The 13,533-nt window shown below is 37.1% G+C and overlaps 1 protein-coding gene across 5 annotated transcripts in view; it reads left to right on the forward strand.

Moving 5' to 3' along the window:
* Positions 1-8,306, forward strand: part of USP45 (ubiquitin specific peptidase 45) — a 72,065-nt gene extending 63,759 nt beyond the window's left edge. For 3 of the 5 annotated variants that reach the window (XM_004580358.3, XM_058660529.1, XM_058660520.1), the window contains 3 exons: positions 2,791-2,877; positions 6,704-6,857; positions 7,364-8,306. In XM_004580358.3, coding sequence (XP_004580415.2) covers positions 2,791-2,877; positions 6,704-6,857; positions 7,364-7,494 — 372 coding nt within the window. In that variant the 3' untranslated portion in view covers positions 7,495-8,306. Of the gene's footprint in view, positions 1-2,790; positions 2,878-6,703; positions 6,858-7,363 lie in introns of those variants that run through there. The other 2 variants (XM_058660513.1, XR_009244928.1) reach the window with 2 other exon arrangements.
* Positions 8,307-13,533: the final 5,227 nt, after the last annotated feature.

Consider the following 13,533-nt stretch of genomic DNA (forward strand, 5'->3'; position numbering starts at 1 on the left):
CCATTGCTTTCCCAGACCACAAGCAAGGAATTAGATCAAAGGTGGAGTAGCCCGGACATGAACCATTACCCATATGGGATGCTAGTGCTTGTAGTGGGAAGGATAGCCAGTTGAGCCACATTGCCAGCCCCAATCTAAATATGTTTTAAGGTGTCAGTTTTTTATTCATTTGTAGTTTTAATACAGGACACTGTCTCATCACATTATCTTTGCATTTTTTTTTAAGATTTATTCATTTTATTACAGCCAGATATACACAGAGGAGGAGAGACAGAGAGGAAGATCTTCCATCCGATGTTTCACTCCCCAAATGAGCCGCAATGGTGCGTGCCGATCCGATGCTGGGAACAAGGAACCTCTTCTTCCAGGTCTCCCAAGCGGGTGCAGGGTCCCAAACCATTGGGCCGTCCTTGACTGCTTTCCCAGGCCACAAGCAGGGAGCAGGATGGGAAGTGGAGCTGCCGGGATTAGAACCGGAGCCCATATGGCATCCCAGCGCGTTCAAGGCGAGGACTTTAGCCGCTAGGCCACGCCGCCGGGCCCTATCTTTGCACTTTTAAAAAATGACTTTTGTATTTGAAACATCGGATGGAAGATCTTCCTCTCTGTCTCTCCTCCTCTGTGTATATCCGGCTTTCCAATAATAATAAATCTTTTAAAAAAAATTAAAAAGTGAAAAAAAGAAAATACTAAAATAGTTTTAAGTTACTTTTTGATGCATGTTTGAAAATAAAACTACATAGTACTTGAAACAATTTAGCTGCAATTTTCAATAAAACATGGATAAATGTTAAAGCTATTAGGGTAATTTCTTACAGGCAAAATACTGATTGGAGAGGCTATATTAACATGTAAAGACCTCAGACATTGCTAGTATCAGATGCTTAATTTCATCAGGGTCACTTGAGGGAAAAAAGCGAAGGAATTAAATACAGAGTAAATAATTATTCTTGGGCTGTGTCCATGTAATTGTTTGCCATGGATCATGTTTAGCTTTTCAAAGAATCATGTGGAAAAAAATGAGTGTATTTCTTGCCAGAAAATGAAATTTTTTAACAAGAATTTTTTCTTTTAAGATGAATAGTAAAAAGAAATGCAAGTAATTTATAGTAACATTATGGAGAGTGGTATGCAAATAAAAGTCCAGTTGTTAAACACATGAAAGTCCTCCATGAAGTGTTGCATCTACTAGGTTTTGTGTACTCAATTTAGCAAGTCAGATTTAACTATCTCATTCCAACAAAGTTCATTTCTATTTATGGGTTTCCTACCCACTACTTTTCATAATAGTCAGCTAATGTTTCATTGTCATTATGTAGTGCACTGCATACATGTCTCAGTGTCTCTTTTGCAAATTAAAAATAGAAAAAGAGCTTATTTAAGAATACCTCATTTATGGGAGAGCTTTTAGTTTTCACTTGCATTTACTTTCATTGATACAATGTTTTGAATTTCTAGGATTTTTTCTTTTTGATGAGTGAATATTATTAAATTTTTGAAATGAAGAGAATCTCATGGAGCTGGTACAGTACCCTAATTGCTCAGTAGCTGAATCCTCACCTTGCATGTGCTGGTATCCCATATTGGTGCAGGTTTGTGTCCCAGCTGCTCCACTTGCTGTCCAGCTCCCTGCTGGGACCTGAGAAAGCATGGAGCATGGCTCAAAGCCTTGGGACCCTCTACCCACGTGGGAGATCTGGAAGAAGTTCCTGGCTCCTGGCTTCTGATTGGCTCAGCTCTGGCCATTGTGGCTAGTTAGGGAGTAAACCAGCTGATGAAAGATCTTTCTCTTTGTATCTTCTCTCTAGATCTGCCTTTCCAATAAAATTTAAAAAAAAATTAGTAAAAAGAAAAAGAATCTTTTCCCCCAGGTTCAGGAAGAAAAAAGGAGATTGGAAATAGTTGTCTCATCCACTTCCCCCATTCCTCAGTTCTTCCCACCCTGATCAAAGGCCCACATGGACATGCATACTTTTTTTTAAAAAAAAGGTTTTATTATTATTGGAAAGCCGGATATACAGAGAGGAGGAGAGACAGATAGGAAGATCTTCCATCCGATGATTCACTCCAAGTGAGCCGCAACAGGCCGGTGCGCGCCGATCCGATGCCAGGAACCTGGAACCTCTTCCAGGTCTCCCACACAGGTGCAGGGTCCCAATGCATTGGGCCGTCCTCAACTGCTTTCCCAGGCCACAAGCAGGGAGCTGGATGGGAAGTGGAGCTGCCGGGATTAGAACCGGCACCCATATGGGATCCCGGGGCTTTCAAGGCAAGGACTTTAGCCGCTAGGCCACACCCCCGGGCCCAACATGCATACTTTTTAACTACGTAAACAGCAGCAAAAATAAAATGTATTTATTATTAAATGAAAAATATATTGAAACCCATTATACACATCTTCTGCCTTGCTTTGATGAAGTTGCCAAGAATTGAGCTAAGAGTTAACAAGGAATTAAATTAGGCTGGAATACCAGGCTGTTAACTCTAGATACATTTTCATAATGGCTTGTAGTTCAGATTTATCATATTGAATTTATTTTTCTATAAATGTTGAAAAGCCACGATGAAAATAATTATTTCCCTTATTGTTCATCTTAAAAAAAAATCCATGTATATAACAATTTTTACAGTAACAGTTTATGAGGCCTAATTTACTTTAGTTGTATCAATTTTAAGGTGTTACTCATCATTTTTATATCTGAAAAACTTGCAGAATTTCTGTTCTGGTTTTAATAGATGTGATGCTTTAGATCTGACTTCATAACATAAATATTTAATCTTTTTTTTAAGGCTGGCTTGAGTCTTCGCAAAGTTAACAGACACGTAGATTTTCCTCTTGTGCTTGATTTAGCACCATTCTGTTCTGCTACTTGTAAGGTACAGTATATTGATTTTTGATTGCCTTGCAAAGAATACTTAAATGTATCCTATATGTTGTTTATTAGCTTTTGTTGCATTAAATAATCTTTTCTTCTGAAAGAAAATTGCATTTGTTTCAGTAGTGAAGTTAAGTCAGTAACGTGGAAGACTTTACATTAAGTAGGGTGCTTGTCCTTTGAGGGACCAAATAAGAGAAAATTGGAAAGATGAGTATGGCACCAAGCATAGTGGTCATAAAGATCAAGAATACTTGTGATTGTTTTTAGAGGCTGATGGTTGCAGAAAGAAGTGAGCAGTTTGTGCCTTAACTTCTAGTAGGTGATCTGTGGAACCTTAATGGTCTTAGCGTTTGCGGAGTTCTGTCTTTTATAAATCAATATACTGGAACATATTTTTTTTTTGCTGAAACTTTTTTTTCATGACATTTTGTATTTACTGAGGAGAGTAACTCTTCTCTTAAAATATAACAAATGTGCTATTTAATAATGCTTTTATGTCATTAAGCATTCGTATTTCTAATTATCTCATAAGTGTAAATTTTTAAGATGAGTTATTACCCAAATAAAGGCCATGCTATGGCTGGATGATGTCTCTTTAGTCTTTCAATGTATAGTTTTCCTTCTCTTCATCCTCCCCTCTTCTATAGTTTATTTGCTAAAAAAAAAAAAGGGTCATCTTTCTGATAGCTGCTTATAGTTTAGATTTTAACTATTCTAATATTCTTTTGTACAAATAGGTAGTTGTAATTTGAGGGTGTGGAACAGAGCAGATATGATACTTCCTGCCCCTCCCCCTTCATTACTTTCTCTATGGAGTGTTCTGTTCCTTTATCAGAAAACACATAGTACCATTTACCTGACTTTTTGTGCTGTTATTAACCTATATACACCCAATGCTGGATCCATGAGTTCATTAAGAATTACAAAATTATGTGGGCCAGGCACAGTAGCCTAGTGGTTAAAGTCCTCGTCTTGCACAAGCCCAGATCCTACATGGATACCCAATTCGTGTTCCAGTGGCTCCACTTTCCATCCAGCTCCCTACTTGTGGTTTGGGAAAGCAGTCGAGGACAGCCCAGACCCTTGGGACCCTGCACCCACGAGGAAGAAACAGAGGAGGCTCCTGGCTCCTAGTTTCGGATTGGCTCAGCTCCAGCCATTGCAGCCACTTGGGGAGTAAAATCAACAGATGAAAGATCTTCCTCTCTGTGTCTCCTCCTCTATATCTGTCTGACTTTCTAACACAGAATGATGTGAGCATTGTGGCATAGTAGTTAAGATGCCACTATGGGTATACCCGTCTTCACACAATGAGAGGCATGTATAACAGCTCAAGTCCTGAGAAACATGCTGCCCAATGGGAAACCTGGATTGATCCGGACTCCTAGCTGTGACCTGGCCTGCCCTGGCTGGTATTCATACTTTGGGGAGTGAGCAAGTAAATGGAAGATTCTCTCACATTTAATCTTTCTCTTCCTGCTACTCTGCCTTATCAGAAAATAAAAATGAATATTAAAGAATAATTATAAGATGGTGATATTCTGTGACATTTCTTCATTGATTAATGAGGATATGTGTTTTAATTCTTTCTTTTTGAAGTACTTACTTAGCTTTTATTGTCTTGAGTTCATCAGTGATGGGGCTGAAGCCAAAATTGAGAGATCTGCATTAGTCATTCAGCCTCGTGACAGTGCCGGTATCTTCCCTCCTGAGAGTTGCCTTGCAGTGCCTGAGCTTTTGGACCACACATCCCCTGAACTAGTGTATGCTGAATCAAGGAATCATATACGAGATATATATTGTTTTAATTCATTTTTATACATGCTGTAATATACTAGCCTAATAGGTTCATATTTGGTTTCTGAAAGCCATTTTAATTTGGCTCCCGAATCTTTTTTTTTTTTTTTTAAGATTTATTTTTTTATTACATAGTCAGATATACAGAGAGGAGGAGAGACAGAGAGGAAGATCTTCCGTCCGATGATTCACTCCCCCAAGTGAGCCGCAACGGGCTGGTGCTGCGCCGATCTGAAGCCGGGAACCAGGAACCTCTTCCGGGTCTCCCACGCCGGTGCAGGGTCCCAAACCATTGGGCCGTCCTCGACTGCTTTCCCAGGCCACAGGCAGGGAGCAGGATGGGAAGTGGAGCTGCTGGGATTAGAACCGGTGTCCATATGGGATCCCAGGGCTTTCAAGGCGAGGACTTTAGCCGCTAGGCCACGCTACCGGGCCCCCGAATCTTTTTGACATGACACATTAATTCCTCTTTGTATGGTTATACCATCGATTGCATATATTGTTCATTTGTGTAATTTATTTTCTTATGGATCACTGTTTTAAAATTTCATTTTAATTACATAAAGCATTCAGTTTTAAGGATGAATGTATTGACTGTTCTAAACAAGCTAAACTCAAATAAGTATAGCTTTTTAAAATCATGCATATTCTGTTTGTTTGAAAGGCAGAGTTACAGAGGGAGGAGGAGAGACAGAATCTTCCAAATGCTAGTTCACTGTATTGCAGTGGCCAGGGCAGGCCAGGCTAGGCCAGGCTGAAGCCAGGAACCCAGAGCTTTCTCCCTTGTGGGCACAGGGACCAAAGCATTTGAGCAGTTATTTGCTGGCTTCCCAGGCACATTAGCAGGAAACTGCATTGGAAGTGAAACAGCAGGGGTTCAAACTGGCATCACATGGAATGTTGCCACAGGTGGAGGCTTAGCTTCTGTGCCACAACACTAGCTCCAAAGTACAGCTTTTCTTTGTTCTGTTTCCTTGCTTCTATTATAATCACTTAAAATTAGAGCTATTCTTTTGTTTAAAAAGATAAGCAGATAACTATATCTATTTGTATCTCTCCTCATAAATAATAGTAACTTACACCCTGTATCCTTTTTGCTTCCTTATTTGAATATTATATGCTGCAGATAGTAGATACTAGAGATAATTTTCATTCTATTTTTACAAGCTGCTTAATACTCTTGTGTATATATCCCATAGTTCATTCAGCTTGTTCTCAATTTACAAACATTTGGGATTATTCAGTCTTTTGCCATTACAAATAATCCAGCAGATAATAGGCTGCTCTTTGATTTACATTTTGGTCATGGACATGTGGAATAGAATCCTAGAAATAGAATTCATGAATCTACAAGTAGTTCAACTAGAGGACACATAACAACCCTGTGTAGAAGTTGTACCCTTTGGATTCTCATGTGAAATATGTATAAATACTCTTATCCACAGACCAGTGAGCCAGGAATCTTGTCAAGATTTTATACTTTTACCAACATAGTCGGTGCAAGAGAGTATTTCAGCATCATTTTAATATGCATTTATTGGGTAGTTGTTGCCACACGACAGGTTAAGCTGCCACTTGGGATATCCACATCCATTTTGGAGTACCTGGTTTGTGTCCCAGCTACCCTATCTCCAGTTCAGCTTCCTTCTAATGTGTCTTGGGAGGCAGCAATTGATAGTCCAAATGCTTGGGTCCCTGTCAGGCATGTAGGGGACTCAGATGGAGTTCCTGGCTCCTGGCATCAGCCTGGCCTAGCCCTGTCTGTTAGGACATTTAGGAGAATAAATAAAGCAGTGGACGGACGATCTTAGCGTCCAGCTGCCTGTCTCTCTCTCTCTCTCTCTGCTTCCAAGTAGATTAAAATTAAGGTTTTCTTGAAAGAGCAAACCTCATAATGTAGTGAGGAGAAGGTGAATATTGACAAATATGCATTCTTTTATTTTGAGCAGGATATATTTGCTTACTCTTCCTTACTGCAGTATTTCACTAAATATTACGAACTTAAGTCTTTTTTCTTTGTTAAAAAGAATGTGAATGCAGGTGATAAAGTCCTCTATGGTCTCTATGGGATAGTGGAACACAGTGGCTCCATGAGAGGTGGTCACTACTCGGCTTATGTGAAAGTAAGAACACCCTCCAGGAAGTTATCAGAACACATCACTGGAAAGAAGAGTGTGCCTGGTAAGCCAGTCCAAGTTTATCTTATCTTTGAAAGCTAATGGATTTATTCCTCTTTTTCTTGAAGAGCTGTTATTATTTCACTTAACTCATGTTAGTGAGAATTACCTCACTTTCACAGAGAATTACAATCAAATACTTCTTTATGTAATTACACCAAATGTTTCTGAAGCTGTTTGGTGTTCAGAATAGATTTGGAGTTGAATATTTGTTGGTATGCCTTTGTGGATCCTCAGACTAACTTTGTCTCCCTCTTCAGTGAAAATGATTCTTTTCCTTGAACAACTAAATATTTATAAGGTGAATATTGTATTAGGTATTTAAATTGTTACTAACTAGAGATAATTATTACTACTGAGGCTCTGAAAGAGTTAGTTCTTTTTGGAATATGCTTAATCCGAAAAGAAACAAACTTCTGAAATGACATCTAGCAAATGGTTTGCCATTTATAATTTAGAATTAGTATAGAAAGCATACTTACTATAACATTGTATTTTTTGTTTTGATAGATTTGAAAGAATGTGACAGTGAATCAGCAGGACAGTGGATTCATGTTAGTGACATTCATGTGCAAGTGGTTCCAGAATCAAGAGCACTTAATGCACAGGCGTATCTTCTTTTTTATGAAAGAATATTATGATTATTCATTAATTACTAATGGTAATGACATTTAGACCATTTTATTTGAATGCTGTGACTATCACCCACATATGTAATGTGCCTTTATCCTTTATAGTTCTCTTTCTTCTGTAGGAATGGCATGTCCCTCAAATATTTCTGAACTTTTTCACCATTTTGGTCAACCCTTTACAAGTAAGTTTAGTGTACTAAATGCTTTCAGGTTTGTATTTTGTTTTATTGCAAATATTTGGCTTACGAACTAGAAAAAACTCAGAATTTATGGAAGAGGAGACTTCTTTATCATGTGGCTCATTATTGCAAGCATTCAGAAATGATTCTTGCTAAATGAAATGATTTCTGAAGACCGTTTTCTCAATGTAATCTTCCTGATATCATATATGTATATTTTGTGCCATTGTTTACTCATTATTTTTGTAAATGCTTTCACCCTACATTTTAGCCTTAGCCTTGTTTTGAGCAATCATATTCTACATTTAATGTTTAATTTCCACAATTAAACATTAAAATGTGTAACTATTGTTCATCCATTTGCCACTCCATTTAAAATCATCTCAGGGCTATCCAGTGGTATATGTATATATACTGCTGTTAAAAAAACATTGCTGTGACATAATTACACAAAATAATGCCTAATATGGTAGATAGTTATCTTGTCATATTTTATATGATTCAGCCATATAAAAAGGCATCATTGTAATTTCATTATAGGGATTTACCAATAATATATTGATTGGATTATTGCTTTGAGAACTAGAAAACTGGTGTAAACATTTCATGAACATATTTGTAGTCAATTCATGATGGAGTTAGGAATAATTTAAAAGTGGTTGCCCAGGGTCAAAATATAATTATAGCTAACTGTAGCATGCAGAATTGGTAAATAAAAATTCACAATCCATATGGAATTGTAGGATACTTTGAAATACACATTAACAAATTATATTTGTAAGTGATAGAGAATATTCTTTGACTTCACAGGGAAAGATAATATACTTTCTACCTCTGTATTTCAGTAAATGTTAAAAATTGTTCTGGAGTTTTGAGGTCGCATTTTTTGTCTTCAACAAGCATTATTAGTAAGTTCAGGTGGATTTAGCTTTTATTTTCATGGAACATAAAGTTAGCCTTTTGGCTTTTCTTTTTAAATAGATAATAATACCGAAAATATGAGAGTTTTTCTTTAGACAGCAAATTATTAAGCTATCAAAACTTGGCATGGAAAATGTTATTAAGCCTAAAATTTCAAAAACCAAAGGCTCCTTCGGTGTCATATGTTTGAGTCAAAGCATTAGCTGTGTGATTTAGTCATCCAACCATTCTTTTCCAAAGAGTGATGCTACAGGACTATACCGGAAGAGTTGCTCGGTCCAGTCCATTCTTCTCCGGGAAGAAAGGATGAGAACAGTGGGTGCACATGTTTGGATATATTTTACCAAAAATGGGTCCTTTTTACAATACAAGTGTATATGACATAATCAGGGTTACCAGTGCTGCCTTTTGATATATGGATGCATGGAAATGTGAGTGAGCATGGTGATGTTATATAAATTCTATTTTTAAGATAAGATGTTTGCTTTATTTTTAAACTGAAGGTAATGTGGAAATGATAATATCTGTATAAATTAATCTTCAAAGTCAGTTTGTGTCCTGTGTAAATACCTTACACTATTTTCTGTTTAATCATAGCCCATCAACATTGAAGATCACAGTACAAAACCAGTGAAGTTTTTACAAAGTATTAATAATGTTTCTTCATTCAGTTCAGCTAGTTTGGTAACAGCAATTGCAGTCCTCTCCAAAAAAAGTGTATGTAAGTCACCCCATTTTTCTTCTAGAAGATACTAAAAAGCAACACATTTCATTGGTCATCTGCTTCTTTTCATACCTGCTGTGGTCAGGCTCTGTCTCACTCTTACTAGCCTATAAAATGGAATGTTCTATATAGATTTGAGACATTATTCCACAAATTATATGCAAGTGAGACACACTTATTTTCATTTCCTTACTATATTACATAAGCTGATTTTGAAACTCTTTATGACCTATACTTAGAAATTCTTTTCCCCCTGTCTTCTGAAAGTGGGTGAAATTTGGTTTTGATGCATTTTGTAATAGAGAAATTATGCTGAATTATACATTGGTCTCCATAGTTTTTTTTTTTATTTTGAATATTCCCAAAGGGTATTTGCAGGGATATTAAATTCTAAGACTACTATCGTAGCAATAGTTTCTGGAAACTAATTGTATCATCCCAGGAAACAGTGTGGATGAATGAGAATGTTTGTAGGTCATCAACTCAACTACCATGATGTTCGAAGGAATTTAAGAAGCATAGCAAAGAAGTTTACTAGCTTTACTTAGAAACTGGTTTACAGGGTATGTCCCCAGTTTTTCCATATTTTAAAATAAAATTTTGATTATGTGCCAATTATGTGAATGCCTTTGATATTACCAAATGTATGTCTATACCTAGGATTTTTATTTGATACCTTTAGGAATTATGTGAAGACTACCTTTTTAATTTACCAAGGAAACTGATAGTTGGTATCAATTCAAAGAGTAGTTGATACCTGTTTTTATTTTAAATGTCCCATCAGACCTGTTTTACTATGTTTAATAGCTGTTGATTTGCATGTATTTTAATGTGATTTTATACAGTAATTGACTAAAAGTTCCCTGAACATTAAGCTGTGAACTATATCAACTCATACAATTTTTGTAGAACAGAATAACATCTTAGCTATTTTTTCTTAAATTCATATTGGTAATTTATTTTTCAGCACGATATGTGATCAAGTTAAACCAAAACCAGAAATGTAGTGTGCAATAAAGCTGAGTGATAGTATCTAGTACATTACCAGCAGAGCCTATTTCTAGATAATTAAAATGTTTTTGTTCATGTAGAAATTCTTAATTTAAATTTGTTTAAAAGATGACTGTTTTCAATTTTGAGCAATAAATTCATAATGTCATTCCTACTGTTTTATCTTGTTTGCACTGTTTTTAGAAATTGGCTATGTAACTTATTGAGTATTATTTTGGTGTAACTGTATAAATACATATAGTAAATATTCTTATTTATCTGTATTACAAAATTGGTCCTGGAGTTTTTGCATTGCACATTATTTACAGCATATTTTGTTGTCAATATTATATATTTCTGAGTCTTCTGGGCTGCCATAACAAAATTTCAATGAGTGATTTATTGATTAAGAGAAACCTGTTTCTCACAGTTCTGGAGTCTGGGAAGGCATAGGGATGTGGTTAGTCTATTTCCTGGGTGGTAGACTGCGCTTTCTCCCTGTGTTCTCATCTGGGAGAAGGGAGCTCTGTGGGGCCCTTTTATTAATCCTAGTCACTGGGGTTCCACACTGGGGTCTAATCACCTTCCAAAGGCCCCATCCTCAAACATAGTCACCTTGGTTGTTTCCGAATTGATGGTAGTATTGATGGTGATGTGTGTGTCAGGGAGGAGTGTACATAAACAGTCCACATCAACTTGGCTATATATAGAACAACCTATTCCAGGAATTAATTGTATCATAACAAAACAACTTATTATGGGTCACTTTCACTGTCTACCAATGGTGAATCTTAATCCCTTGGGACGTTTCTTTTTTTTTTTTTTTTTTTTTTTTATCCATTTTATTGTATTGTTGTTGACAATCTTTACATAGTTAACTATAGTTGAAGGAAAAACAAGAAAAAGAAAAAAAAAGGTTCAGGGGGATAGGGAGGTGGGCAATGCTATTATGTCCATATTGTTTCCATCATGTATCTGAGGTAAAGGGGGATATTGAGGGAGAAGCCTTAAAATATTTGATTCAGAGACAGCATTGTGGAGCAACGGATTAAACTTCCATCTGCCACATCAGCATCTCATGTGAATAACAGTTCAATTCCTGCCTGCTCTAGTTCCAATCCAACTCTGATTACATGCCTGGGAAAGCTGCAAAAGATGGCCTAAGTGTCTACCTAGGTCCCTGCCTCCTGCTCCTTGCTCCTGGCTCCTGGCTTCAAACAGGCCCAGCCATAGCTATTGTGGCCATCAGATGAAATATCTAATTCTGCCTTTCAAATAAATTTTGGCAAAAGAGTGAGTTAGGATAATTTATCAAGACATATTTTGTTTACCTGTTTGTATTTGACATTTTGGGATTATGAAGTTATTACATAAATTAGAGTCCAAGTTTCACCTCTTGATTCAGTTAATAAACACTCATTGAATACCTGCTGTATTTTTGTGGTGGGCGCAGGATCTCAATCAGTGAATACAAAGAGAACCCTAAGAGGCAAAGAAACAGACATTCTAGGATACACACAGTAAGAGCAGGTTAAATAGTACATTGATATGGAGGAGGAAAACTAGCGGTATTCTTACAGAGCCATATGAGAATTAATGTCCAGGGAATGAAAGATGCCCTAGAGATAAAAGGTATAGGTTAGTTTTCGTATTCCTAAGAGAGCAGTGAGTTTTGGAGGGAGAATCTTTTTTAATTTGGGGCCTCTAGTCTGGCAATACAAAGTCTGGGAAAGGAAATCTTAAAATTTGTTGTATTCCCAGAAATATATATGTCCCGGGTTTTGTATGTAATTTCAGAGGTTCATGAACTCTTGAAGGCACTTTCATACATCTTTAAAATTGTACCCAAGCAGAAAAATCTACAGTGTTTTTTATTTTCATGTATGGGACAATTAAATGGGCTATTAGGTAGTTAGAGTCAGGTCTCTGTTGGAATAAAAAGAAGGGAAGTGGTTTTGAAAGCATGCAAGAGGTTTAGTTCTCCCAGAAGCTGTTTTTAGAAAGACAGAATACCAATCCCACTCTTGAGTTTGGTTTTATCATTCAGAATAACAAGAAGACAGTAATTCCACCCTTCTGGGTTTTTAGCTTATCGTGAGTGAGACTAGAAAAATGTTACCAGTCATTCCCTTCTGATGGGTTTCTGTTTTGATCAAGTTGTACAGTATTACAATTTTGTTCCCACTTTCTAATTGTTAGTTGCTGTTCTTTCCGCCCCCCCCCAAAAAAAAAATTGCGCTTAAAAGACTTCAAGGTGAAAGGCCTTTCATCTCAGATCACCACCACTACCCCTCCCCCACCACCTACCTTCTGCTGCAATGGCAGGAGGCTTCTGATTTAAATAGATTTTGCTTTGCTCACTGATTGGTCCACATGGAAATTGTTCTTTAATGTAAGACAAGAATCAAGGTGGTTTTCTTTGGCTGAATTTCCCTGTAATATTAGAATAGACAAGGAATACTGCACTTGCAACCCAAAATCACAGTGCCTTAACTGAAAGACCATTGTGGCTCTGGACAGTCCACAAAGACAATTAGTTTCTAGCTGGCTGTGTCATTTTAACACCATGCCTCTCTACTGGGGCTGGAGAAGAAAGCACTGAAAGGTTTTGTATCAGCAAATAAGTTTTTTATCTTGGTTTTGTCACAACCCATTGGCAAATAAGTTTTTTATCTTGGTTGAGTCACAACCCATTGGCAAGTTGTCACATGATCTTGCCTGACTTCAAGGAAGAGTAGGTAAGAAAGTCTCCCATAAGCTGATCAGAAAAACTGAATGGGATATGTAAGCTTATCTCATCACACTCCAGCCTTCCGTTCACCGCATTCCTCAGCTCACTTTTTGTCCAGAAATTTTGTTGTGTCTTGACTATTACTCCCATTAGTCTGAAAATCCAGTCACCCAGAAGGGTATCTTGTTTTCCATATATTTGACTTTTGTACAATGGTAGAATAAATGGGACCATAACTACTATAAACATTGTCATTCAGAAAGGACACGAGTGGGAAATACTGTCATGGTCCTTTACCTTGGGCATAGGGTATGTTCATGATTAGGCTTTTTCTGTCCATTGCTCTGTGCTGCTGCATCCTCTGCAAGGGTGTTTTGTGTTTACATGCTGAGCTGCATCTGAATGACCACTGGGGAGTCCTTGGGAATGACATGGCTTGTTTTCTTAGATGGTTAGGGAGCAAAGTTTGTTTCTCACCACCACCACCACCACCCTTTTTATAA

This window comes from Ochotona princeps, chromosome 1 (genome assembly GCF_030435755.1).
Source record: "Ochotona princeps isolate mOchPri1 chromosome 1, mOchPri1.hap1, whole genome shotgun sequence".
Taxonomy (NCBI): domain Eukaryota; kingdom Metazoa; phylum Chordata; class Mammalia; order Lagomorpha; family Ochotonidae; genus Ochotona; species Ochotona princeps.